At 32.5% G+C, this 26,915-nt stretch overlaps 1 protein-coding gene across 2 annotated transcripts; it reads right to left on the minus strand.

The window, feature by feature from the left end:
* Positions 1-20: 20 nt before the first annotated feature.
* LOC127725776 (uncharacterized) lies at positions 21-26,371 on the minus strand. 2 transcript variants are annotated; one of them, XM_052233046.1, is made up of 9 exons: positions 26,139-26,371; positions 13,634-13,795; positions 11,900-12,012; positions 9,195-10,250; positions 9,003-9,053; positions 6,910-7,042; positions 3,306-3,439; positions 1,707-1,892; positions 21-1,061 (listed from the first exon to the last, which is right to left on the minus strand). In XM_052233046.1, the coding sequence occupies exons 1-9, from the start codon at positions 26,222-26,224 to the stop codon at positions 529-531; spliced, it is 2,454 nt and encodes an 817-aa protein (XP_052089006.1). In that variant the 5' UTR covers positions 26,225-26,371; the 3' UTR covers positions 21-528. The 2 variants fall into 2 exon arrangements, with proteins under 2 accessions (XP_052089006.1, XP_052089007.1); XM_052233047.1 differs by lacking the exon at positions 9,003-9,053.
* Between the last annotated feature and the right edge of the window lie 544 nt (positions 26,372-26,915).

Below are 26,915 nucleotides of genomic sequence, written 5' to 3' on the forward strand. Positions count from 1 at the left end.
TGAATGAAATAAAGCAAGGACACATTTAGATAATTCTTTATTCTTACTCAGGTTTGATTTCTTTAAAAAAAATTAGAACTGACCTCCAAACGAATGACAAAATATACATTTCAGACTGACCCTAAACGTAAGTATTAACAGGGGGTCTTATTGTTAATGTAGAAATACAATTCTCTCTAAAAAATATGATAAAATTTTTAATCTAAAGCTTTTTCGATCTTACATGGGACACCAAAATCTCTTTCAAGTATTTCCAATAGTTTTGATATTAATATCATGTGATGGATAAACAAGTGATTTTGTGTAAGTTTATTTATCACACTTTAAACAATATTATATATCATCATTCATTATAAATAGCACAATGTTCTGAAATAATGTTGTTTACAACATTCACAATTAAGCACACATAATTATCATTTATTTTATTATCACTAAATGTCCTATAAAACATCAAGCTTATTGACAAGACCATTCATTTGTGGCGGTCGAGATTTTTGTCTAGTTGAAAATATTTCATCGTCGTGTTCAAATGTCTGATACGACACCAGATTTCCTTCCTGTTTCCGGTTGTTGGTATTCGTTTTCGGCATTGTGACGTCTGACCGAGGTTGGACTTCCAGTAAATTTTTCTCCTTTGGCCTCTTCGTAAGAAATTGGAGGAATTCCGTTTACTTCGTACACTGGTGGTGGAACACCAATTGTATAAACGTCAAAAAGTTTTGGTTTCTCAGTTTCTTTCTCTAAATATATCTTCTTTTGTAAACGTCTTCTATAGCAGATGCAAAAGATGGCCAAAAGAAGAACGAATATTCCCGCCACTCCTATAGCAGTTCCAATCAATATCGGCAAGTAATATTGTTCTTCTTGTAATTCCATCATGTGTACCTCATGTTCACGGTCCTTATCATCGTCATGGGTATGTGCATGGGCTGTACCTATAACATTTTGACTGTCTTTGTGCTCGGAAATAGTAACATCAGACTTTGTCTCAATTACATTCTCTGGTACTGGTGCTTCAGGTAGAATTCCTTGATATTCATCAATCTGTGCTACTTTTTCTACAAATACCATTAGAATGAAATAAGAAAGTGCATTTTTAGAATGTAGAATTTTTTGGAAACATCATATTTTATTCTGCAATTTCAATTTTTCGATTATTGAAAAATATAACCTCTAAAATGATTATTTTGTTTTTGAATAAAGCACGAAAATCACACGGTTAGTCGTAATCCATGAATAAATTATATTTCAATTACGAATCAACTGAACCACTTTTTTCAAAACTAAAATAACAGAAATACCGAACTCAAAACGGAAAGTTCCTTGTCGTTGGCAAAATCAAAAGTTCAATCACATCAAACAAACGGAAAATAACTGTCATATTCCTTACTTGGTACATGCATTTCCTTATGTAGAAAATGGTGGATTAAACCTGGTTTAAATGTATCCTGTAAAGATTACCAATATGCGATGTGGTGACCGCGCTGAAGTTGAAATTTTTGCTGTAGAACAAATTCCACGAATAGATCCTTTACTTTTGTTATTTTCTGTGTACATGTTTTTTTTCTCAGATAATGCCCATATAGACTTGTGGGTCAGCACAAAATCCGTAGCTTTGGTAGACACACAAAAAAGATGATTTCTGTCAACGTACTAAGTTAATGTGCAAGAGAATTTAGAATAAATGTTTACGATTTACTCACCTTTATGTGCATGAAGATTAAGAGTATGCTGTCCTAGTGAAATAGCATGGTGGTCTTCTGGTATGATAGGAACTTCCTGGACAGGTTCTGGTACTGGATCAACGTTGTCCATTGGTTGTTCTAGATGATCAGGATTCATTGGAACACGTTCATCTCTTCCACCCATTCTCTCTTCTATTCCATTTACTAAAATAAAAAGTACCTAAGTAATATTTGTAACGCATAATGTCCAAAGAAAATAAGTATAGGCTGTCAGTCGATTTCTTTCTCCGTCCATCGTACTTTCTTATGACATTAACTCATGTTCTTCATTAATTTGTTCGTTCCTTTTATGATTGACTCCATTGATAGAATGTCTATCTACTATATATCTAACTGCACATACAATATGTTTGGCCCACTCCCATCCCGAATTTATTTCATTTTATTAAGTGGTAAAGTTGAAATCTTTCTTTTGTTTGTAAGTTTAATGAACGCCATCGTGATTTCGTTGACCGGTATGAAATATCTGTGTCACAGATGACCACAGATACGTTCCGCTTAGTTTTTCTGTATAATATTTTGTTTTTGTTGTTTGTCTTTTCAACGTTTTTTATTTTGGCCATGGTGTCGTCTGTTTTTATTGAATTTCAATTGCCTCCTTGGTATCTTCTCGCTCTTTTTCTACAAAAAAATGTCTAGAAAATTTTCCTGATTTAGAAAAAGATTATCAAATACACCAAGGTTAAAATTCCGTACGCGAGACGCTCGTTTCGCCTACATCAGACTCATCAGTTGTGCTCGTATCAAAATAGTTTAAAGGTCGAATCAAGTACGAAGTTGAAAAGCAAAAATTAATCTTATGTGCCAAATACGACTAAGGCAATTCATGCCTGCGATTAGAAAAATCTCAGTGTTTTTAATAAGCTAACATTTCATGGACAGTAAATTTATCGAAAATGAACTAATCAATGATATTACATGTCAACACAAGAGTGCTGACTACTGGGTTATTCACATGTTCCGTATATTATTTTAATTGCTATCAAATGCATTCATTATGCAATTAATATAGTATCTCTGAAACTATCATTTATAATTTGGATTTATTGTGATTTATTGTCACAGATTGTTATTATATTAGAATACGAATACTAAGTAGTTTAAACTGTACTTAGTCGCGAGTAAATAGTTTATTACTTATTTTACCTATTTCATTGCGCTGTAAATTAAGGTGGTGACAGTAGTTTACCGATGTTCAAATCTCGTAAATCGATCAGGAAGAGACAAATCAAGGTAATAAACAAAAACCGAGGAAATCGCTAAAAAAATATACAAATTATCTATTGCTTATCAATCGGTTAAAACGTTTAACTAGAGATTCATGCAACCTGTATTCATATATGATACATGAATTGTTTATTTTTTTAACATTCATAAAACTGATAATTACAAGTTAATCTACTTTAAATAATTTCATTTAGCAATAAAATAATAAATTGTGTTTAGTTGTTTTAAAACTATCAAAGTAAGAGCGAAATTAAACCTTTGCAAAACCGATAAATAATCATCGACTGAGTCTGTTTTGCTCACAAAGAAGGTATATCTAGAATCACATACTTTGTCCAATTTGACAGAATCTATTCATTTCATCCACAGTATGTCCAATTGTAGCTTTGACAAGATGTTGTTCTTGGGGTGAGTTGCATGGAGAAAGATGGTTGAATATACATGCGATGATCATCTCACGATTCCTAAAAAAAGACAAAAATAACCCTGTCTGAAAACAGCAATGCAAATAACAGCCAAGGGAACTAAAACAGAAATATCATACCCTGTTAACGTCAGTAAATAAACTCATCATAGATATTAGGCTTAACATTTTGCACGCCAGACGCGCGTTTCGTCTAAGTTCTTCACTCATCAGTGACGCTTGAATAAAAAAAGTAAAACTACGAAGTTGTAGAGCATTGAGGACCCATAATTCCGAAAAGTTTTGCCAATTACATCTAAGGGAGTCTATTCCTGGGGTAAAAATCCTAAGTATTTCGAGAAATTCAAATTTTGTAAACAGTTAATTTATAATTATGACCATATCAATGATAATTTATGTCGACTCAGAAGTGCTGACTACTGGGCTGGCGATAAAAGACTGCACCAAATCAACAGATGTGGTTACTAGTAATGATATATTGCTATGGAACTGGACATGTCTTGCTAAAACTATGACCCTAGCGAAATTATTTCAATTTTTATAACTACAATGTAGTTTATCAATCATAATAAAATTGAGAATGGAAACGGAGAATGCGTCAAAGACACAACAACCCGACCAAAGAGCAGAAAACAGCCCAAGGCCACCAATGGGTCTTCAAAAAAGCGAGAAAATCCCGCACTCGGATGTGGGCTTCAGCTGGCCCTAAACAATAATATATACTAGTTCAGCGAAAATGGAAGTGACACTAAACTCCAAAACATATAAATGAACCAAAATTAAAAAAAACAAAACAAAAACAAACAAAGGCTAGAGGTTACTGACTTGGGACAGGCGCAAAAGTGCGGCGCGATTAAACATGTTTTGTGAGATCTCAACCCTCCCCCTATACCTCTAGCCAATGTGAAATAAACAAACACACATCAATACGCACAATAAAATTCAATTTAAAAGAAGTCCAGGTCCGATGTTAGAATAGGTAACAGAAGAAACTAAGCAAAATGACAACAATCAACATAAATTTACAAAGGACTAGTAGCAGTTACTGACATGCCAGCTCCACACCTCAATTACTTTAGTAAACTGATTGAAAGATTATGTCTTCCTCATATGAAAATCAAGCACAATCCCTCCCGTTAGGGGTTTAATATCATAACATCATAACATATACGATATAAGAACATAACCCTTATCATGCCAACAACTGGTTTTAGAATAAATGTGTTTATTTCCGATGAAAAGACCCTATGCGTATAAATATTCAATGAAAGTTATGAATAATAGATCTGCATTAATGTGAAAATGAATCATCGAATCTTTGATCATACAAATCATCCAATAGTGCAAGAAATGTATGGTAAATATAATGTAATATACTGATGTTGAGTTAATATCTCTTAAGAAGACGTGGTATGATATCCAAAGAGATAAACACCGGACGGCCATCAACAATAAACCATAACGAGTTAAGGAGACGTGGTATGATATCCAAAGAGATAAACACCGGACGGCCACCAACAATAAACCTTAACGAGATAAGGAGACGTGGTATGATATCCCAAGAGATAAACACCGGACGGCCACCAACAATAAACCTTAACGAGTTAAGGAGACTTAACGAGTTAAGGAGACGTGGTATGATATCCAAAGAGATAAACACCGGACGGCCACCAACAATAAACCATAACGAGTTAAGGAGACGTGGTATGATATCCAAAGAGATAAACACCGGACGGCCACCAACAATAAACCATAACCATACCGTAAAGCAAGCTATAAAAGGCACCGGGCCACAAAACGCAAAATCAAATCAAAATAGAAAACTTACGGCATAATTTATGCTTATAACAGTACAGGAAAACAGTTATTAAAAAAATTAACCAACGACAATCACTGGATTACAGGCTCCGGATGGTTCGAAACAGTTACATGGAGAATGCGGCGGGTTCAAATAATTTTCTGAACGCTCAACCCTCCATGTAACCTAGAACTGTTTAATCGCACAAAATTAGAACAAACAGCAACTTACATAATGATACAAAGATATAATGTACTGATCTAAGAGTACTCGTAGTTACTGAAAGCTAGTTCAGTTCTAAGCACATTTCAACTAATAAATAGACCATGTTAAAGCATACAAACGTGGCAGTGAAAATAAATGTAACCACATGAACTACACAAGTAGTGTAACTCAAACGTAGTGAAATAATGTGCGTTGTCAGGGTAAGCGTTTTTTGCAATGCATGCATCATCTGTTACATCATTCCAAAGTCGAAACCAGTATTAAGTTTTTAGGTCTAGAACAAAACCGGTTTTGATGTCAGATTGACAGTGAACATGCAAGATTTATGACAGAGTCAAATTTTCACAAATGAGTTTAGAAACCGAGAAACTGTAATGGTCAACAATTTCATAATTAAAGCTATAAAATTTGTGACGTGATAATTTCAGTCGTTTTTCTACAACCTTGCTGAACTAGAGCATTAAGTATTTAAAGTATTTACTTTGTCACACGCTGTGAAATTACGAAATCAAGCTCTACAATATTTAATAAACTGAGATATGCAAGTGCCATTGGCAGGAGCAGAAGGTATGTTACTACTAAAGAATGCCCGAGGAAGTGAAAGCACCGTGATTTTCATGAATTTTCAATTGTCAACAATCATCAATTTCAATATTGAAGAATAGTTCAAACGATTAAGACTAGTATAGAAACAAGTGTCCTGCGAACGCTATAATCTAGTCTATCGGATACCTCCATTAAATAAACTCATCATAATTACAAGGATCGAAATTTTGTACGCCAGACACGCGTTTTGTCTACAAAAGACTCATCAGGGACGCTCGAATCAAAAAAGTTAAAAAATCAAAATAAAGTACGATGTTAAAGAGCATTGGGGACCCAAAATTCATAAAATTGTTGCCAAGGTTTTTACAGCTAAGGTGATCTATTCCTTGGATAGAAAATCCTTAGTATTTTGGAAATCCAAAGTTTTGTAAGCAGTTAATTTATAATTATGACCATATCAATGATAATTCATGTCAACACAGAAACGGACACCTGCTTATAACGGGCAGTCAAGGACCCTTCCCCAAACGTATTTCGGGTACCCTTTTCAGTTGCTAAATTGACTGAAAATTGTATTGCCATAAAAAAATCACTCCAATGCATAATATGCAATCCTAATATACCGAAACTAATGTGGTGCTTGCAAATATTTTGAAAAATTCACACGTTGGAAATAATACGAAAAATGAAGCAAATGTTAGTTTATGAACACATGTTAATCAGTATGATAATGTTTAAAAATATCACATTAGTGACAAATGAAAAAGTTCTCATATATAGATATAAAACGCATGTCATGCAATTATAAACCACTGGTTACCTGGATTATGATACATTACAGGACTTGATAGGGGATTTCCATAAAAATATGCAATACAGGATTTTGATAAAAGATTATTACGGTCTTCTCATATGATATATATGATTAACTACATACTTACTGACAAACGCCGTTGTAATTATAATTTACATTGAACATATTATGATCAAGTGGAATCTGTATGTTAGCCTCCTGGAAACATTTCTTCACAACCATCATGTACTGAGAGAAACATTCTGGTGGAGGATGTACGCCTGTCAACAAAAAGTGTTAGTTAACAGTACTGAGAGAAACATTCTGGTAAAAAATGTACGCCTGTCAACAAAAAGGTCTTATATTAACACTTGATATATTCAGTTAGATTTTAATAATGTGCGCCAATTATTGATAACAATAACTTGGTAGTAAATTACTTTAAAATGATCCAAATTTATCAAATACTGCATGTGATTTAAAAGATTGCCTACAAATTCCAGCGTGATTTTACACCTAGTACAGTCTCATTTTTAAACACGTTATTAGTAACTGTTTTAACAGTAAAAAATACGTCGAATATCTTTCAAATATCATGCAAAAGACGGTTAGTAGTGAGCGAACATTGGCAATAAGAACGGATATGTTATGACACAAACTGTTGAAGTTAATAAATAAAAGTTTGTTTTATACAGTTTGCGTTTGAAATAATTTCAATATATTCATCTTTTGTAGTATATAAACAATAATAATGAAAATACTCATAATGAAAAAAAATAATCAGATCACTTTTCATATAAAAACAGATTTGTGTTTTTTTTTTGTTCATTTTGTTAACAGCTAAATATTATCTTTAAAAGTTCAAATGCTGAAGACTGCAAGGGGTAACTGGGGATTTGGAAATATGGTCTTCTTAATTTCTCCTATCCGGTCGTAAAACCAATGCCTTAGGGGCGTCCGTTTTGCTGTCCAGGGTATATAGATAAGCAGTGATGTTCAATGGAAATGTGAACGAAAGTTAAATCCGATGCCTTTGGTAGGGAGAATGCAACTCTCTCTGTAAGTTGAAAAAAAAACTTAGCAAAGATACCAGGCTTATAATTTAGTACGGCAGACACGCGTTGCGTCTAAGTTGAAGAGGATTAAGAACCAAAAATCGCGAATCTTTGAAGAGTTCATAGATGGCATGTTGCAAGGAAAAACTGTTTGATCCTATCCAACCTAATCTCTGTTTCCAGTTGCATTTGAAATTTCCCTTCATAGATCCCAAATTGACCCACTTCGCAGAACCTACACATAGAATTTATTAATTTGTTCTTGGCCTGAATATGCATGAAATATTTGTAACAAGGCGCTAATCCAAAACATCAACAATCAATCAATCAAACGATAACAAAATACAAATGTATTTAAAATTTATAGATAAGAAATCAATAAAGCATTTAAAAGCAGTTTATATAACAAAAACTACCAAGCCTTCACATTTACAATTACATCAGGAAATAGTAATGGAAATTTATGAAGTATGCATTGATTCCGCTTTAAATACTGAAGCGAATACATATATGGGTTAATTGTGATAAAGGTCGGACCAATTTCCCCGAATATGTTTATTTCACACTAGGGTCTTTAAAAAATAGATAGTTGGATGGGGTAAAAATTTTAGAACATGTGAATCTGCCAGAATGTATTATCATTGTTTTCAACAGCAATGCACAGTTTATTTTCGACTTATGAGTTTGAATGTCCCTTTGGTATCTTTTGCCTCTCTTTTAAGCTTTATAACATTTGATTTTATAATACACGTAGACTTGAAAATGTATCGTTTTAATTCTGTAATATTCAAATTCTGTCTTGTTTCATCACCTTACCTATTGTGACCCTCTGAGTTAAACACTGAGGAAACTTTCAAAACTAAATTGAAATCATGATTAAATCGATAGTTTTAAATGTATAGTGAATTATATAAAACCTAAATTGTTAAGATGTTAAAAAGATCTTTATGGTGACTATATTCTATACTGTTCTTTAATGTTAGCGTTATTACTTTTTAAAATTAAATGCGCAAATGAGCTAAAAAATCAGTTGATGCTAATACACTACATTCCTAACTACCTCAATTGTTTACTTCGTTTACTTCGTTTAGTTTTTTTAGATTTTGATAACCAATTACCTTGGCAGAATTGCAAAAATGTTAAAACACGCCCGCTCCAATGTCAAGTCAAAAGCAGCAAAACTTACTAATAGCTGTATCTATTTCCGGCTGCGCTCTGTGGTGATGGCAATTCCAATCTACTTGTAACAAACAGAAATAGAGAAACTTACTCTATGCAGATGTTAAAAGTAATACTTGTTGAAAATCGAAAAAAGTTATCACCATTATTTGATCAGAAGAGAGTCTTGAACTATTGTAGTACAAAATGTTCAACTTACTGAATGGGGAATTTGGTCCTGGTCTTATGCTAACTGGAGGTGTTTCTACTGGTATCCTTGGAAGTTGAACAGGATACCTGTTCATATGATGAGTAGGAACTTTGGGGAAACCACGGACAGATGTCTGTTGGAAGAAATGCTGAATTGCATGTGGACTAATAGCCATCATAACAGACGCGCGCATCTGTGGGACATTTGGAAATTGTTTAGCATTACTAACGTACTGCCGACGAATAACAAAGGGTGGTATTGTTTGTCTCTCGTTATGGCTTTGCTGTTGTGTTGGAATAACTGGCATCTGACGGTGGCCTTGCTGAGCATTATTTTGTAGTTTTTGCATCATCATGTGTTGATGTCTTTGCGCTTGGGCCTGTTGTAGCATCCGTCTGTGATGAAGCATTCTTTGACGCATATCCATTGCACGTTGTCGTTGTTGTTGAAGCTGGAACAGTTGTTGCTGCCGTGTCATCTGCATTTGATTTTTGGCCGACATTTGCATATTCTGTTGATTAACAAAGGCATTATTAGATTTTAGTTGGTTCGCATGCATTTGTGGGTTACCTTGCTTATCGTGTTCATGTGGGATATTATGTTTATGGAGGGCAGAATGGAATGCATGCGACATATCATGATGCATTTGATTATGATGTTGATGCATAGGTTTCTGCTGTTGATGATTTTTGACAGCTTGCTCAGGTTGTCTTGGGATTTCGGGAACAGACTTCGACTGTTGCTGACCTAGCAGTCGGTGAGGACCATCAGGGAATAATCCATTCATTAATGAAGCTGGTGTCAGTTGTTTTTGTGTTGGTTTTGTCATATCCTTCTGCATTTGACGAAGGAAATGTTGACGTTGTTTTAAGATGGCGTCAATGCGTCTCATTATCATTGGATGTGGTGCCCAGTGTTTTGGCTGGGAGAGAACTTTGTTCATTGTTTGCTGACGTTTCTTTTCGTATGATGCTGGATATTCCTCCAGATCTTCTAGACGTTTTGGACCTTGTTGTTGGTCTTGATGGTGTTTTTGGTTGGTTTCCGTCATCAACATATCGTTTCCTGAAAAAGAATAATATGATTAGTGATGGCATTTTTGAAAGTTAAAGGTGAACGACTGTATGCCAAAACTGGTCCCAATTGAAATCTAAATATTAATTACTTATTATAACTAGGAAAAAGGAAACTAATATCAATGCAAATTAATTTAGGTCTATGTAGTTTTTGGTGAAGACTACAGAATGTATCAACTGATACTGTAATTGTTGTATGAAAAGTACTCGGAATAGGCTATTTCTGGAATCATGTCTTTCACCGGAAAAGATCGTCAATTTTGCACGCCTTTATGACGTCATTTACCAGAAAGAAGGCGCGCCTGTATCCCTGCTCTATTAAAGTTTCAAGCACTTTCAGAATCGTCATTCTGCAGGGTAGTCTAGAAATAATTTATGCTCCATATGTACGTAATCTTAATTCCCGTACGACTGAAGGGATGGTGACCAACTTATTAGATTTTAATTTCTCAAATAATTTGTGCAGTATAAGATCAAACTGTTTCACCCGTTCGCTCAACGTGTGTTGGAAGTGACGATGCCTACATTTTGGTCACGTGGTGATGGAAGTCACATGACAGATTCAACTCTCTACCGTATCCCGGAACTGACGTATTACAGCCATCAATATAATGATGTATGATTTCTTATAGGCAGGTTTAGAACTTTGTGCTTGTTTTCATTGAGTCCAATAATATGTTGTTGTTTCTTGGCTGCGCACGATGTTTCCACCAAGGCAATTTGGATAGAAAACCGCTTTTAAATTCATCAGTTTTTCTCGTTTTCATGAAAAAGATGCATATTATGACTTTAATGTGACGTCATAACATAAAAAATCTTGTGTAATTCATTTATATTTCTTGACCGTATACATTACCAAACACAATGTGCGAATTTGAACAGTTCTCAACAACGTTATTTCATGGACCAAAAACTGGCCTTAATGATCCTCACTTTAATACGGTTTTTTATTTTTATTGTCCATGCATTGGTTTTATCTAGTATACCGCAATTACAGATTACTCTAGTGAGTGCTTTTCCTGTACTGACTGTTAATGTGCATTCTTTTTACGTTTTACTGCACTAAAATTAGAGAGTGTTGTTCAGATCTCAAATAATTAGTTTAACTCAATTTGATTTCAAGTGTAAAATATCGATAAGACTCTGGTCTGATAGCTTTTGTGTCGTCCGGTTGCTGTCTTATTGCATCTCTAATATTTTATTTATTTGTAAATCCAGTAGAGCACCAACTTATTGCCTTTTAAACGAATGATTATTTCTGGAATTTTCAGCTATCTTAAAACGCAATGTATTTGGTCGAAAAATAAAATGAAATCCAATTTTTTTTTATATTGCATTCTTTATGAACTATAAATGAGCAAGTACGTTTATGGCCAAAGATTTTCAAGAAAAAAAAACGTTGAGGCAATGAATTGAAAATGACCCCCTCCCCAAGAAAAAACAAACAAAAACTAAACAAACAAACAACAACAACAACAACAACAACAACAACAACAACAACAACAACAAACAAAACAACATCAAAAAATAAAATAGAATTAAATAATAAAAAAAAAACTTGTGATAAATGTTTTTGGGATTTAGTCAGCGCTTGCATTACCTCCCACCAAAAGAAATATACATTAGTGTAATACTCACGTCGTATACAGTGACCATGTTTATCAGGTTGGAATCCTGGACAACATGTAGGTAATCGTATATATTGTGTGGAGGGACTGTTAGTATATCCTCTACATACTAATCCCATTGGTCTAAATTGAAAAAAATAAATCTGTACTGAAATATAGTAGATTACCGTGTTTGCTAACAAAGTTTGGTTTTTATATATATTTTCAGGTTGCAATGTTGTTTTTTAACAATAGCTGATAGGATGGTTTCAAAAATATAATCAATACCTGGTTTTATCAAATGATAACGCATCTTTGTAAGTATGAACACAGAAATTGGCACTTTTTTACTTGATAAAAGTGAATTGAAAAGATGTCAAAATTGACAAAGGCACCAACAATTTGTCTTTTGTTAGGGGGATATGGTTTTTTTTCTTCTCTCGGAACAAACATTGTTTCGACTCTATCAAAAACCAACTAAATTTTTCAGTAAAATACAGGAACAATTTTATTCTAACTTATTTCTTCTACATAATACTCATCATTGGTGCTCGAATCAAAACAATTGAAGGCCACTTCAAGTACTAAGTTGAATAGATATAAGAAGATGTGGTATGAGTGCCAATGAGACAACTCTCCATCCAAGTCAAAAAAGTAAACCATTATAGGTCAAAGTACGGTCTTCAACACGGAGCCTTGGCTCACACCGAACAGCAAGCTATAAAGGGCCCCAAAAATTACTAGTGTAAAACCATTCAAACGGGAAAACACTTATGAACCACATCAACAAACGACAACTACTGAACATCAGATTCCTGACTTAGGACAGGTGCAAACAATTGCAGCGGGTTTAAACGTTTTAATGGTACCAAACCTTCTCCTTTTTTCTGGAACAATAGTGTAACATCACAACATAGAAAGACACACTATAAAATATCAACTGAAATGGCTTAACTCAATCAAAGGACATATTAACACCAGTGAACATACACTGAACAAATGAATTTGATCTATGATACAATGTAAATACAAAATAAATAAACTAAGGGAAGAATAATAAAAGTAACATGTTAAACCGCTATGAAATGTTAAACAATTTAAGAAATTTTTTTTTTTATTTATGCTCGAACAAAAATATCAGCCATTTGCAATTACTTTAAACACAGGTAAATGAAAATAATTGTGTTGTTAGGTATACGTGTACATTTCAAATAGAGAAAGGAAATGTTTTTACAAAATGAATAATTTTGATGTTCATAGTATGAAGTGAAAATTTATAGTAATACCATACACTTATCAAAGCTGGTATATAGACCAGATATAACCCTGAATAACATTAAATAACAAAAAAGCATTACAATTAGTATCAACAGGTCAAATAAACAAGAAAGTACGATTTGAGAGTACTCGCAGTTACTGACAGCTAGTTAAAAGCCAAAAACAATTAATAATAAAATATCAGAGACTAAAATCAACTAAAACACATCCCAGGGATTTAGTATTTTAATGGACAGTCAAAGAAGACATGACTTGTGCAATGCCAAAAATAAATGTATCGACAGGCAGTAGGATAGTTAGGAGTTTAAGCCCATTAAAAAACAGAAATTCTAAAAAGACAAACGTCTTTTTGGCCGGAAGGCTATGATCACCCTTACAGGTTTTTTTTGTGTCTTAGGTTGCTGTCTCATTTACGTATATACCCTTATCTTTCTTCATTCCTAGAAAGAATTAAAAAAAAAATGAATTAAAATAAAAGAAACCTTACGTTTGATGTGCGACAACAGGAACAACACCTGGAACTGGATGGAAACATGGGTAGGTCAAAAGTTCTTTACGAATTACCGTCCTTCGTAACAATGCCATGCATTTGTTGTCATCTTTATTTTCTGGTACTTGGACCATTGACTGCTTGGTAACGATCATTTGACTGAAAATGAAATTGGAAACGTTTGTGTAATACTCCTTGTGTCTACATTCCAAAAGCAAAACCTAATATCTAAACATATTTTGTGTGATACGTCTCCCTTTATATTACAACAGCAGGTCGGAATCTTTACTAGAGGGTTCAAGGAACTGGTATCGTTCACCTATTATTGTTGCATAAAATTGATACAAAAAAGAAAATTTGTGTTGAATGGAAACTATGTTGAGTCGAAATCTTGGCTTTTTGATGATTTCTGATGGACAGAGTTTCTGTCCATCCATAATAGTTTTCAAATTGATAGGTAAAAATGACATAATGGGTTCAATTTGTCATTTAGAGGGTAACAAGTCCTGTAAGGAGTTGATTGACAATTTCATTCATTTGACTACTAGTAATTGTAAATCTGATTTTGATGACCATCTTTTGCTGTTCATCTATTAATTATATTTTTCAAGATATTAAGAAAAACACAAAAGTAAATCACCAATAACTCCAATAAGGAGTCGACTGACGACTTCGGTATTGTTACCTATTTATAGATCTAACTTTGCTAACCATTTTCGCTATTTATAGTGTCTACTATAGTTTTGGCCAAAGTATGCAGATATGATATACAAATAAAAAGATGTGGTACATTTATCGTATCAAACAAAGACCTAAAGAGATCATAAAACTTGTCTGGTCAAAATTCTTCTTTTTAGTGAAGTAGTAGACTTGCAAACAATGAGCGATTCGGTTAGTAAAATTCGTATAGTCAATTCAGAAACATAATAATGATTCCAGTCATGTCTTCATAGTTTTTTTTCTTTTTTCTTTTCGATTCTCCAATTTTGTTCTTGTAATAAAACATCCCATGATAGCCCCGATGATAAGAGTGAGTCATCGGCAACATGTCAAACAAATCCACTTAACTGTGAAAATACATCTTGTTTATACAATTTGACGTATTAGCATCTATGAAGATAAAAAAGATGTTAAATCTGTAATAAACAGTTAAAAACTGTGACAAACCTTGATGACATTGTTACAAATAAGTTTTTGTTAACGATTGATTAATTTCAATTATTTTATAGGGGGTGTTTTCTCTTTTTTACATTTTTCAAGAACTCAGAACCTTCACCAATATAAAAAAAATAGAAGATGTAGTATGATTGCCAATGAGACAACTCTCCACCAGAGAACAAAAGACGTACAGGTTAGCAACTACGGGTTACCTTACGGTCGTTAACAATGAGCAAAACCCATACCGCATAGCCAGCTATAATAGGCCCCGACCAATATCTACTGCCAAGAACTGTTACAATATTTAGAAATATTAATGTCAATGCTGAATGTTATTCCTACCCATAAGTTTTTCTCATTATAATTATCAATCCGCATTTGTTACAACTATCCTTATTCTAAAACAATGGCTGTCTTTTTCATTCTACCTTTATCTTTATTCGCCTGTTGTAGTACGAAAAGTGTTTTAGTGTAGACAATTTGGTGTATCATGTTAGTACCTTCCCCGGGTTATCCAGGAACACATGTAGTGCGACGTTTGCACGATTGAACAGATCGTTTTGGTCATGTTTATAGATATATCAATAGTGTGGAAAAGTGACTATAATGAACTATCGTAGACTTTATTTTTGTTTGCAATGTAATGTATATAGGATTAAGTACTTTTTTCATAATGATTGAACATCTAAACGACAAGGTTGATAATAATAGTAAGATCTACGCAATAATCTATCATTGTGTTGTACATGTTTAACTGTATAAACGTTGAACTATCTGTATTAATATTGCTTGAACCGTAGTGTGATTTATTTCACGCAGAATTGGCCATGACAAACCAATTTAGTCCATACTAATGTTCAACATATACATTTTGGAGAAAAGCCCCTCCTTTATTTCCCTTGACTACATTCTGCAGTTTCAAACAGTTATGGTCTTTTCCTGTGGTCCAAACAGATCTTACCGCATCGTGTGTGATCCCCGGCCGTGTTCTTCATAATTAGTATTTGCTATTTTCCCACAAAGCATGCGTCATTTAGGAGTAAAAGCAAAGACTGGTCGACTCGGAGTCCGAATAATGTGTCTCATACAAGAATGTAAATGTGGGTAACATATCTTTTTGGCTCATAACTGATTTACCAAAAACTATTAGTAAAATGAAAGTAACATTTTGTAAATTTGATTGATTCGAAGCGCTGTTCTGGATTTACCTTCACAAGGAACGCTCAAATAAAAACATTAAAAACCATAGTTGTTATTAATAAAGATAAGTGAGGAAACCAAAAAGAATGTAAAATGGCCTTTAAATGAGACCAAATTCACAACTTTCAACATGAATCTGACGTCATATGCATTTCAGAATAGAATATTCTGAATGGAAGTGTCCAGGTTATATAGCACCCTATTCATTTATCAGCATAATTAACATGATGTTTAAATGAAATTAAAGAAATATACTATTTGTTTCAATTTGAGGGGTACAAAACAATGCTCTTCCTTATTGAATCAAATTTTGGTGTTCTGTATTTTGTGTTGTCATTTAGGAGGCAACAACTACTGTAAGGAGTGGATTGCCTATTTCATTCATTTGACCAATTGTAAATCTGATTTTGATGACCATCTTTTGCTGTTCAAGTTTCAGTCTATCTATTAATTATAATTTTCAAGATATTAAGTTAAAACACAAAAGTAAATCACCAATAACTCCAATAAGATTTCGACAATGCTTCTTATTTGTAGATCTTATTTTGCTCATCATTTTCGCTATTACAGTGTCTAATATAGTTTTGGCTGAAGTATGCAGATATAATATCCCATGAAACAAGTCTCCACCAGAGACAAAATGACGTAGAAGAGCCTGGTTGCCAATTTCTTTCATTTATGTCTTTTTTAGAAAGGGTTTTAATTGACGATCGAATGTACAAATATAAAAAAACTTCTATTTTCTTCTTAAAAGCGTTTAATTTGAGATCGCATGTACAGATGTAAACAAAATCATCGCTTCTCTCCTCAATACTCATCATAGATAGCAGGCTTATAATTTTGTGCGCCCGACACATTTCGACTACATAAGACTCATAAAAGGCCAAATCAAATACGAAATACAAGAGCACTGAAAACAAAAAGTTCCAAAAATTCTTCTAAATATAACTTAGTCTATTTATGACTAAAAATAGAAAAAAACTTATTATTTCAAATAATTCACCATTTTATGAAACCGTCAATTTGCAGTAAAATGGGGTTAAATACATAAAAAGATAAATACATGTTGAGTCGTAAAATCAAAGATGTTATTAATATAAGAATAAAGTATTACGCATTAGACAATGAACAAAGTATGAACAATAAAACTATTCCATTACATTGATGGATAGAAGAAAGAACAACCCTGGAATTAATTACTGAAGTGACTCACTATAGAAATTGTTTGTCTCGTTAACGGCTATTTACATACAAATGTATCGGCTATAAATTAGGAAAACAATGTTCAACGTGTTTACAGAAAGCAAAAGTGCAAAATAAATAAATAATAAGAATTTGTGGTATGATAACCAATGAGAAGCTCTCTTCCAGAGACCAAATGGTGTAGAAGTTAGCAACAATAGGTCACCATACGGCATTCAACAATGAATATATCCATACCGCATAGCAAGCTATAAAAGGCCCCGAAATGAAAAAAAGTAAAACAATTCAAACGAGAAAACTAACGACCTGATTTGAGTACAAAACAATAAACGAAAAATATGATACACAGCAACAAACGATAACCACTGAAATATAGGCTACTGGCGTGGGACAGGCACAGACAGAATGTGGCGGGGTTAAACATGTTAGGGCGTCCAGCCTGGAACAGTGGCAAAACAGTACAACAGCAGAACAAACTGAGCAAAACAATAAACGAAAACAAATATGATAAAAAGTAGAAAACGACAACCACTCAATTAAGCTTATCTTTTGACGAATTATTTTTGCTTTCGTAGAGTTTTACAGTTCAAATACTGCCGTAATGCGGTTTTTGGAAGCATTTAAAAATAGTCACAAGTAAGATGTATAGTTTAGATATAAGAAGATGTGGTATGAGTGCCAATGAGACAACTCTCCATCCAAGTAAAAATTTATAAAAGTAAACCATTATAGGTCACAGTACGGTCTTCAACACGGAGCCTTGGCTCACACCGAACAGTAAGCTATAAAGGGCCCCGAAAAAAATTACTAGTGTAAAACCATTCAAACGGGAAAACCAACGGTCTAATCTATATAAAAAAAAAAAAAAAAAAAAGAAAAAAAAAGAAAAAAAGGCATTTATATCTATCCCCTCTATTCAAGATTAGAATAAAAAAAAAAAAACTAGTGCTTAACTCATAGCTCATTGAAACATGTTATTTTCTTACATATGTATTGCTTATATGTAGATTGTTAGTGTTTCGTCATTATAACGTGTGAATGTGATGTAATATCTGTGCTTGAGTGTTTTTAAAAAAAGATTGAAATCTTGAATGTTCTTTTTTCACTGAAAAGGTAAACTTGTGTATCGAAACTAAATGTAACAAAAGCTAATTTTTATAAGACTAAGATTGTGGAGAATTTTTAATTTTTATGTTTTTTTTCTCTGACTGATTAATCAGTATTTACTTTTAACTACTAAAGGAGCTAACAGAGAAGATGTATGTTCGGGTTTTTTTTTATTCGAGCGTCACTGATGAGTCTTCTGTAGACGAGACGTGCGTCTGGCGTACACAATTTTTATTTTGATATCTATGGTGAGTTTATTATGTATCTTTTGTTAGCCAGTTGATCGAGATTAAAAGGGAGTAAGTTGAATTTTGAAAAAAAAAGAAATAGTTTAATCTCGCCAGATATTTATACGCCTGTCTCAAGTAAGGAACCTTGTCAGTGGTTGTCTTGTGTCGTATATTTTTGTAATTTGGAGAATTAGATATTGATGGCGCATCTTTTGATAGTTTCTATTAAATTATTCACATCTTTTTGGAGCTTCATACATTGTATTTTATATAAAAAAAATGGTATGATTGCCAATGAGACAACTATCCACCAGAGACCAAATGACGCAGATGTCAACTATAGGTAATTGTATGGCCTTCAACAAAACCCATAACCATACCAAGCTATGAAATGCCTCGACATGACAAAATGTAAAAAATTCAAGAGAAAACAAAGAGATTTATTTACAAAACAATGAAACCCCAAAAGTTGTATTCAGTAACGACAAATGACAGCCTGCGGCCGCACCCTGACTTAAGACAGGCACATAATTTATAGAATGTGGCGGGGTTATAATTTTATTAATAGACTTGAGACTATAGATTTCTGTCTATTGTTTTAGACTGTCATCCAGTATATATCTTTTGATTATTTGTATCGTTTGGTTGCTATCTCACTGACTGGTACCCCATATCTGTTTTATTCATTTCTATAACAACTAGCTGTATTAAGGTTATTACGGTGTACTTGAATCGTGCAAATTACAATGGAACAGAACTCGATGTTTCGTTTAACAAATCCAACAAACTAATGGTATTGTAATTGTTTATTCATGAATGATCAGGAGACGTAACTGACAGTTTGGTGGTGTGTACCAGGAATAAACTACAGTTTATGGCCTTCCTGTCGGAAATCATATTTCTGTCAAAACTGATGTACATTGGCCCGAACTGTCATTGTGTCTCTTTCGATAAGATATTATTTGAAATGATTAATTTACACACACAAGATAAAAATATATTATATGTTAGTGTGTGAACATCCAAATTAAAAACATCTATATCTTTGTTGACAATTATGTAAATGGAAAGAAAAATGTATTGGCAAAAGAAACCAATAAACAATTGAGACACATCTACAGTGTATCATACAATTCTTCTAATAGAATTTGTGTAAATTTGACATATTGATATGTTTTTCTTTATAGTAATTCAGTCACATGTTATCTGTTTCATGTCTTTGATATTGTTTATTTTACACAGGTATCAGATAGAAGAGAACCTATCATGACACAACCATTTGGGATGAACCCGTATTTTGAAATATTGGATGCTAATAACGTTCGTTTAATAAAAAAAGGGCGCACTTTATATTTTCATTTTTTTAATACATATGTTTGTTTTTATGCATGTATATAAGAATTGTATTCATTTATTTGATCCCATAACATTTCCCGAGACTATAAATTATCAAAGATTATGTGCAGCTTATTTCCACATTTTAAGAAATATATTGTACAGATACTTCATTTTATAAGTTCTAGATTTTTATGGTAATTTATGCCAATGCATTGCTATATCTCATTGACGTTTAACGCATATCTTCTTCGTTCATATTAAATGATTTTTCCACAATTCTTCAAATGTCCATAAAATCAAAATGTTATTGAGCACTACTTATTGTTGTTCAAGACAGTTTTGATACAAATTGAATGACTGCAAATTTTTAGGTTGTTGATTATTTGTGTATATCCCGAATGACACATAAATAGTTTACATCTAAAAGACAATAAAGAGCTTGACTTCTGATAGAATTTAGGTTTGGTGAAAAAATTTCCTTTCAAGAGTTTTTTGGATATATACTAAACGATTGCTAACTCTATCAAAATTGATGATTTGGGCATCCGTAATTTGGTCATATACTTAAAGGTACATCATAATATTAATAAAACTTCAAAGTACACACGTATAGCTGTTATGCTTAGAATTTTAGTAAACGGATTTAAAGACATAAAACATATTTCTTTGTGTGAAACCTATTCATGGGAAATTGGCCCACTTCTTTGAATATATTTGTTTATAGTCTTGCATTTAATATATCTTAACATAATTCTTAGAATGCACATTCTATGATAACATTGTATTATCCCGATTACTCAGTATCCCAAATAATAGTAGCATTATAATGAATTAAATAATTATATACTGAAATTTTGGGTGAAACATCATATGAATATGTTTACAAATATTATAAAACAAAGAACCTAATAGGTTAGTTATCCAATCCAATATATACATTATTAACTTTTAAACATAGAAGATCCTTGTAACTTGTATTATTTCACCTTTAGGGCTATTAACCTGAAATGTACACCTCTTGTCCTACAACAAATGCGTGTTACACAGTATAATGCATTCTTATCATTTTGGAGTAAACGATATTTTTGTTTCCAAACGCAGTTACAATTTTAAAGATGAATTCACTTCTAAATCAACTATAATTTTATTTCAAACGTGTCCGGTTCAGTATTCGACAATATTTCAACAATGGGTTCAGGAATTTGTCAGGGTTGTACGTTTTATTATCTTTTCTTTCATTTTGGATATTGATTGTCGGATAATGCTTTAGATATGATAATGTTGTAATATGATTTATGTTTTTTAAAGCGATGTAAGACAATTATTTTTGGAACAACCTTCATCAGGAATGCGCGAGACCATGTGTCTAGACTGGGACTATTTTAGTATAATAGTCCCAGGTCTGAAAAACGAAATAGATAAACAAGTATCAAAATTGAACGTGGCCTTTAGAGAACAGTCATATTCGGCTAGGTTAATTTTATCTGAGAGATTTGTAACCTTTATATAATAGTTCTAGTAAAATTGCATAGGTAACTTAATTTCTTAATAGTCATTTATTTATTCATATATTAATTCAATTAGTAGTTGAATACAATAAGACTATTATGCAAATGGTATTCCACCCAAAATTGTCACTTTACGGCTAATGATGTATGTTATGGATATTGTTTACAAAGGATGAATTGTTATTTAATGACAACATTAGTACCAAAAACATTAACTACACCTGCACCGCCGACACAAATAATAGACATAAAAACATGCATTATATATAGTTATTCGATCAGATAAACTACCTAAATAAAGACAATACTTTTTATTATCGCCACCTTGTGTTAACTTGATTGAAGGTGGTTTGTGATTGATAATATTATTAAACATATCCCTCTAGTGGTTACTATGAAAATGATTAGTAAAAGTCGGATTGATTGTTCTTTTATTAATCCCTTTCCTAATATACACGAGATGCATAAAAAATACAACCAAAAACATAAAACATATAAGGCTGGAGAGAATCGTTATTATTCTTTTAGTGTTATTAATGATGTGATGTATGTTGTTGTTGTAATTAAGCGTTCATCATTCATTTATCAATGCAAACGGTTATTTGAAAGATTCGTTATGAGTAAAATGTGAAATAAATTAATATGGATGTCTTATTAAATAAATATGTGGTTTTAAATGGTAAAAATAAGGAGATGTTGTATAATTGCCAATGAGAAAACAAAAGACGAGGATTCAAGAAAATGTTATTCTATAGGGCACTGCACGGTTTAAAACAACGACCAAACCCATATAGTAAGCTATAAAAAGCCATTGCATGACAAAATGAGGACAAATTAAAAAAAAAAAACAAAAAAAAAAAAACAAAAAGCAATGGTCTGATTTAGTGCTAAACGTAATATACGAAAAAAAATAAGGCAGACAGCCACCAACGAAAACCTCTGAATTACAGGCTCTTGACTTGGCACAGGCACTAAAATGTATACTTCAATAAGAAATTACGATATACCGTACCTAAGTAAGGCGTATTCCAGACATATTTATCACAGACTTATTTCTTACTTATAGTGTAGGTTTAAATCACCGACTTTTATTTTCAATTTCAAATTTTTTGGCAAAGGGAAACAACTCTTAGATAGGCCACGCAAGCTAATGAGAAGAACATCATCTATTATGCGAGATTTGAGAACACCACATTTATGGTTAAAAGGGGATTTCAAATTAAATAGATGATTACGGAATGAAAATTATTTACTGCTAACGTACAATAAAACAGGCTCCTTCAATACGGTTTGAACTTATATGAGACATACACAGATTGTCCCATTTAAATGTTGTCTCCCTTTGTTAAAAAAATTCTAAAATTGGAACCAAAGTCGCTAATTTGAAAATGCACTATTAAGAAGGACTAAAGCAATAAGAATGTATAAGAAATATTTTGGCTAAGATCAGTTTTGCCTTGGGGTTTATTGCAACATACAGTTCCTGGTTTTTATGACCAATCGATATTGATGTTTACATTACAGAGTTCACAATAGGTCACATATGAAGGTAATATACCGCTGTCAGTTCAAATATTCGAAATCTTGAAGAAAAAGAAGCAAACTTTGAGTTAAAATTCGCATCAACTCCAAACTGAGTAGGTCTGGTGCATAGAGTCAGTTGTAAATTTTATGCAATACATGTATCCTCACTACTTTGATTCCTAAGACATATCTAGTAATAAATTACGTCCTGACCTCTATAAAACCTGTATGCGTACCAGAGGGACTAGAGTGGACGAATAGTCAGTTTAGTTTTGGACCAACACATTTGTAGTACAATGTGTAAATTTACTTGACAAGCCTAGTGATAAAATCACCTTTTATTACATGGGTTTTATTTTTATTCAATTGACGTTAATTCACATATTTTTTTAATGGTTAATAAATGATGCAAATAAGAAGTTAGATCATGTAAAAGGAAAACAAAATATGTTTAGTTGATGTCACGTTCTTCTGAAATATGTATACAAGTTATACAAAATGTAGTACTTGTATGTTTATTAGGGAAGAAATCTTATATTGATAGTCATATGATGATAAATAGTTTTTTTTTGCCTGTGAACCAAGAAACTCTTTATTGTCATTTGTGTTCCGTCATTGTTAACACAGCCATTGCACGAAAAGTCAAGTTTTTGTATAAAACTAGTAACATAAATGGGCGTAAAATGTAATAATATACATTTATTTCACTTCATCGTGTTGACTTGGAAGTCAGTTTAAACTGGATCCATAGCAAAAGTTTTGGCAGCATTTTGCAAAAAAACTTTAACAGCAGAAATGATATCAAAAACAGCAATAACAAAATAATCCCATTAGAAAGAAAAAACCTTAAAAACCGTAAATAAATCAATTGTCCAAACTAGTATATGTTAATTCTTATTTATTCTTAAGTAAACTAAATATAAAGAAAATGAAATATTCCCCAAAAAACATGATTAATTGACCTTCCCACAAAATATTTAGACAATTAAACAAAAGACTAAATAAAACGACAAATGTCTCATGAATAATGCATATTCCTTCTAAATTAGCCTAGCCTCATTATTAATTATGTAATACACATTGTACGTATATGGGGATTTCTTGTTACATGTCCGTTAGTTGTCTCTACATATGTTTCATGGTATACTTTTTATGATTTACATGTTTTTTAAAAAAAAAGTTTAGGAAACGATAATATATTTAAAAACTATAGCAAGTTTGATTTTCACAACATGAGATCTTGGAATTGGATTTGTAATAGCAAAATATTGAACACAGTGTTTTAAAATGACTGTATCCACTGTTTACATTACTAGTGTTATCTAATGCAAGTAAATTATCATTCATTTTTGATGATAAACTCTCATTTGAATATATAATCCAGCTCAGTAGTCAGTACTTCGATACTGACATCATTTATAACATATACTAATTTAAATTCCTCGTTCACAAATTAAGAAATTATTTAGAAACTAAGGTTCCAACTCATTCATGCAAAGTTGATTTTAGATGAATTTGACTATTCTATTTAAGTCCAATTAGGTCACGCATCCATGGCTTTCGAATGTTAAAGCTTTCAAGAGCGTTCCTGGTGAAGGTACATCCAGAAAAGCGCTTCAAAAGGATAAAAAACTGAAGTAAACTTTAAGTTATCATCAATCATGTCTAAGGATATGAAAACATATGTTCTTTCATCAGAACAAAACAGACTTATACTTTATTAATTCTTTAAATGCGTAAATAGGATATCAATCAAAACAAAATCTATAGACCGGTAAAATCTATTACTAATTTTTGTTTGGTAAATTCTACTTTTAGTATATATACATTTTCAAGGTAAATGCACTTCAATGATGGAGCGGGAACACAACTATAAACATGTTATTCGCCAACTTATTACAAGTAAATGAAAATATCTTGAGACATTTTCAGAAGATATATGAAATAACATGTCAATAAAAGTCTAGTTGTCGTCATGTTGTGTAAAAAGACACAGTATACCTATCTTATTAGTATATTGTGTGTGAATTTTAATCGATTGTTGTAGTATTAATGAAATTACTCTTTATAGTTCACACTTTGACGACAATTTCTATTGTAAGTAATTCGGTGTATTCGCGTATAAAAAAATGTGTCTTTTATGATTGTATTGTGTATTTGTATGCTTAAGGTCAGACGTAAATAAATATAATGTTGAATAGTGTTTTTGAAATGTTATAAAAATATAGTCAGAGACATATATATGTGTATATGTCTCTGATATAGTTAAATACATATCAACTGTAGATGGATTGAACTATTTCAGGGAAGATTTATATGCAGTACCCCTTTCGAATCGATAAGTTGGTACTGTCGTTATCGATGAAGTTTATATCATATAGTACCATCTTTTTGTTAAAGAACTCACACAATGAAACCATGATAAATGTATTCACAAAAATGGCGACTTCAAAAAGAGGCAAGTCCATAAAAACTGAAAAAAATCGAACGTTAAACTATGTCAAGCAACGGAACGAATGGAAAACAACTGTCATATTCCTGACTTGGAACAGGCATTTTCCGAAGAAAATGGTGGGTTAAACGTGGTTTTATGAAACCGTTAGCGACTCATCTTGAAAATAATGAATCTGTTTTAGTTTTTGTTTTCCATTTTCATTGCGTCTAATTTCTATGACAGGTCTGTGACTGAACACTACAAGATCTCATTTTTTTTTTAATTTTAAATTCACCGCATTTCTGTGATTATCTTTTTGACATTGAATAAGCTACGTATGTACAGGAGTTGGTAGAGTGGTGCCGGGTTCGATCCCCCGCTGTTACAGCAGTCATTTATAATGAACGTCACGCTCTAATATTAAAGCAAGTATACAGATGAACACCCCAGTTTTGGTGTTTGAGTGTAAGTACTGGTGGTAGGTTCAAACTTGTATGACAATAAAACGAAATTATTTGAAATGAATGGGTTTTGCTCATTGTTGAATGCCGTACATTGCAGCCTATAACTGTTTACGTACTCGTCCTCCGGATAATAGTTTTCTCATTGGCTATCAAACCACATATCCTTATTTTTGGCAGATGAATTGTGCAGTTGACATCTGTCTATGGCTTTAGATTTGTTCTTTGAGTTTACCAATTGATAGTAGATTTGGTGAACTATTTTCACTTTGTAAATTACTTGACATCATAAATTATTGGTACACTAGCCTTAGTAGCCATTGTAGAGACTCTACTTACCCTTGATGAGCATTGCTGAGATCAGTTAATACAGTCCATACAGAAATAAGAAAAATAACAGAAAATGATATCCGTATGCCCTCCATTTTCAATACATCTGTTAACTTAACGTGGAAATGTCTTTATTTTGCCCGTTTAGTATGATCCCTTGTCTTAAGGTTGTCAGTATTTACCCGCAGGCACATGTAAAATGGCAATACATCATGTGCGACAGAACCAACTTGTAGACATAAGTTTCTCATCTAGTGTCACGTGATCACTTACGAAAGGAACTATATTGTCATTACCATCACAATATTCAAATGTAAGCAAAATACAGGAAACGTCGAAAAAAATATTGACAACAGTTACATGTATTTAGGTGTAGGCTTCAACATTTTATTATGGAAAAATGGAAATTTGATTACAATTTGGTTAATTGGTTTCCTTGCACTTGAAATTTAACATCCATAGATAGTGACTAAACACATGACAAGGAACCACTGAATTTACAAATAAACCTACTAATTTCATGATAAATATTTGTCCATAGCAAAGCAATGGATAAAAACAATACAGAGGTGGAGTTAGCCCCTCTTTATGGAGCTACATATATGGTTAATACATAGGCTTTTTATAAGTCCCACTCCTAATGCCTTGTTCTTGGGCAACCACTTTTCAAAATCTTCGATCCGCATCTGCGATAATATGCACAAGTTCTTGCTTTTAAAATAGTATTTGCTAAGTATCTGAAAAAGAGGATGGGGAAGGACATCTTTGTCGAATTCCAATCCTAAT

This window comes from Mytilus californianus, unplaced genomic scaffold (assembly GCF_021869535.1).
Source record: "Mytilus californianus isolate M0D057914Y unplaced genomic scaffold, xbMytCali1.0.p SCAF_15, whole genome shotgun sequence".
Taxonomy (NCBI): Eukaryota; Metazoa; Mollusca; class Bivalvia; order Mytilida; family Mytilidae; genus Mytilus; species Mytilus californianus.